Source organism: Ascaphus truei, chromosome 8 (genome assembly GCF_040206685.1).
Source record: "Ascaphus truei isolate aAscTru1 chromosome 8, aAscTru1.hap1, whole genome shotgun sequence".
Taxonomy (NCBI): domain Eukaryota; kingdom Metazoa; phylum Chordata; class Amphibia; order Anura; family Ascaphidae; genus Ascaphus; species Ascaphus truei.
In genome coordinates this window covers 44,382,206-44,384,936 of record NC_134490.1, presented here as the reverse complement: position 1 = coordinate 44,384,936, position 2,731 = coordinate 44,382,206, and the positions used below count along the sequence as shown (strand labels likewise).

General features: G+C 38.2%; 1 protein-coding gene across 1 annotated transcript; it reads right to left on the bottom strand.

The window, feature by feature from the left end:
* Positions 1–371: 371 nt before the first annotated feature.
* LOC142502169 (olfactory receptor 1G1-like) lies at positions 372–1,223 on the bottom strand. Its single transcript, XM_075613044.1, has one exon. It carries the CDS (start codon positions 1,221–1,223, stop codon positions 372–374), a length of 852 nt encoding a protein of 283 aa, XP_075469159.1.
* Between the last annotated feature and the right edge of the window lie 1,508 nt (positions 1,224–2,731).

Here is a 2,731-nt window from a genome sequence, read left to right as displayed (position 1 = left end):
GAATAAGTCCAGTAAAAATGGCAGATGATGTAACTTAGACCAAATTAGATTGATGTTTACTTTGTACTTTTTAAACCTATAAAATATAACCAGATGAATTTAGAGTAGATATATTTACTTGGAGACACATTTCAGGTATGTATCACCTTGATAGTATTGTAAAAATACACAAAGAAAAGATGTGATATAGGATGTGGAATTCTTAGCATTTATATAGAGTGTATACTGTTTTAAAACCATACTCTATATACTAAGAATACCAGCTTTCACTTGCATAGTATTTATATGAATAACTTTTGGGGTATTCCTTATGCTCATGAGTCCAGTCTTACACAAAAAATCATTACATTTATAATTAATATATTTGCTCATCATCCCAGTACTTTCCTGAATGCATGTTTCACATCTTTATTTCTCAGACTGTAGATCAGGGGATTCAGCATAGGTATCACAGCTACATTTAAAAGTGACACCACTTTGCCATCACTTAAAAACGTCTTTGATGGTTTTCGTAAATACAGACAGAAAAGAATCACATACAACAAAGTAACTACAGTGAGATGCGAGGAGCAGGTAGAGAAGGCTTTGCGTCTCCCTTCAGTAGAGCGGATCTTCATGATGTTACCGACAATGAAGATGTAAGAGGTCAGAGTTAGCAAGAAGCAAGGGATACCCACAAGTACGGCTGCTGTAAATATGACGACCTGAATCCCTGAGATGTCGGAGCAGGAGAGTTGCAGTAAGGGCATGACGTCACAGTAGAAATGGTTAACTTCCCAAGAGCTGCAGAAATTCAGTGCAGACATCAGAACAGTAATGGGCACAGTGAAAAAATACATTCCCATCCAAGAAAAGACAGCAAGAACCATACACATCCTTTTCCTCATGATGAGCAGGTAGTGTAGAGGACGGCAGATAGCCACATAGCGGTCATAAGCCATGACTGTCAGAAGCAAGTACTCAGTGCTTTGAAATGTAAGGACATAATGGGACTGTAGCATACATCCCACAAAAGATATTCTTTTCCCATTCACAAAAGTTGCGAGTAACTTGGGCAGCGTTACAGAAGTATAGCACATATCAAGGAAGGAGAGGTTGCTTAGGAAGAAATACATAGGAGTGTGAAGATGCGGGTCCAGGTAAATCAGTATCATTATTACCATGTTTCCTGTCTGGCAGGTAATGTAAATAACCACAAGTGAAAGGCAGAGAGTGATCTCCATGTTTGGGTCATGTGACAATCCCAACAGTATGAATCCTCCTTGCGTGGTGTGGTTGCTTTTCTCCATCACTGTGTATATACATCAGGAAGTACTTTTGGAGGGAAGGCCTCAACGAGAAGATGTGAAAAGAAATAATAAAGAAAGGAAGTTGGAGTGTGAGAAAATAAACTGCACAGACAGAAATAAATTATGTCATAAACATGTGATGGCTCAGAATGAGAGACTAAAAGATGGCTCAGGTATCAGGGGAAATAGTACACGGCTTTATTAAAGGAGCAGTGCAAGCTGCGTTTTTTTTTTTCTTTTCATTTAATTCCCCCCTTTAATATGAGCATCAATACAATCCACACAATGATAACTAATTAGCTAAATTGCTGATCGATCCGTTTTCCAGCAATCGATCGGCAAAGATTCGGCTCGGGGGTTCACTAAATGTGGGGGAGATCATGTGACCTGGGTGTCACTAGATACAATTGGTGCACTGCTAGAGAGAGGGCAGGGCTCAAAGAGGGGTGTACCAGATCCTGATTCAGAAGAGGAAGGGTATGTGACTTTGTAAATGGTTGCTACAGAAACAAAACAGGCTTGTTTTATTATAATACATTAAAAATGTAATTCAGCGCTGTTTAAAAAAATGCTACAAGTTTTCTCTCATAGTTCAGAACTGATTTATAAAAAAAAACACACGTAGGATTTTTCTTGGTCTGCAGCTTTAATACTACTAAAGGCATCTGAACAAATTCTTTGGCTGCTTGTAATCATTTTTCCAATACTAAGGGAGATACAATCTAACCCAGTCTGGGCAAAATGAAGCACATTACAGAAAATTGGAAGACCTGGGGACCTGAATTAAAATACATCTAGGAAGCAATATTGTCAAAAATCAATATTTTGAAGCTTTTGCATGCATTCCTGCAGGGCTGGGGAGCTCAATATAAACAAGAAAATACTTGACTGTTTTATCCATTGAAAGACAAATCGATGACCCCGAAATCTGAAACCACTTGAGAATGTACAAAACATTCGCTTGAAAGCGTGGACCAGGCAACATTTGCTTTTTTTGAGTAACGGATAAAGCTGTGTCTGACTCCGAGTTGTAAGCAATTCACCAGCATTAAGCAATTTCGTTTAATATACTAATTTGCTAATCTTTCTCAAATCTGTAGATTCGCTTGTAGAATTCTTAAAATGTACTAGATTCACTTCTCGCTGAGACTATAAGTAGCGCACACACCATTTTCCGCTCACTCTCTGGAGATATTTGGCTGAAAGTTTACTAATTTGGTGACATTTTTAGACCTTTGTTTGGAAACGTATCGCAAGGAAACGAGTTTGGGGTCAAAATACTTATAATATTGCGAATGCATTTTAGACTATATCTTTAATCACATAGGAACTCGTTCTCTAAAAGTTGAATTGCATTATCTGAGCTCCTTCCGCTCTACTGAAATTAACTGTGGTAATGTAAGGCCAAACTGGTCACTGCTAAGTACTTCCAACAGTCTAAG

Bases quoted from the DNA above. Each gene is read 5' to 3' on its own strand.
- LOC142502169 (XM_075613044.1), bottom strand. From the start codon at position 1,223: ATGGAGATCACTCTCTGCCTTTCACTTGTGGTTATTTACATTACCTGC.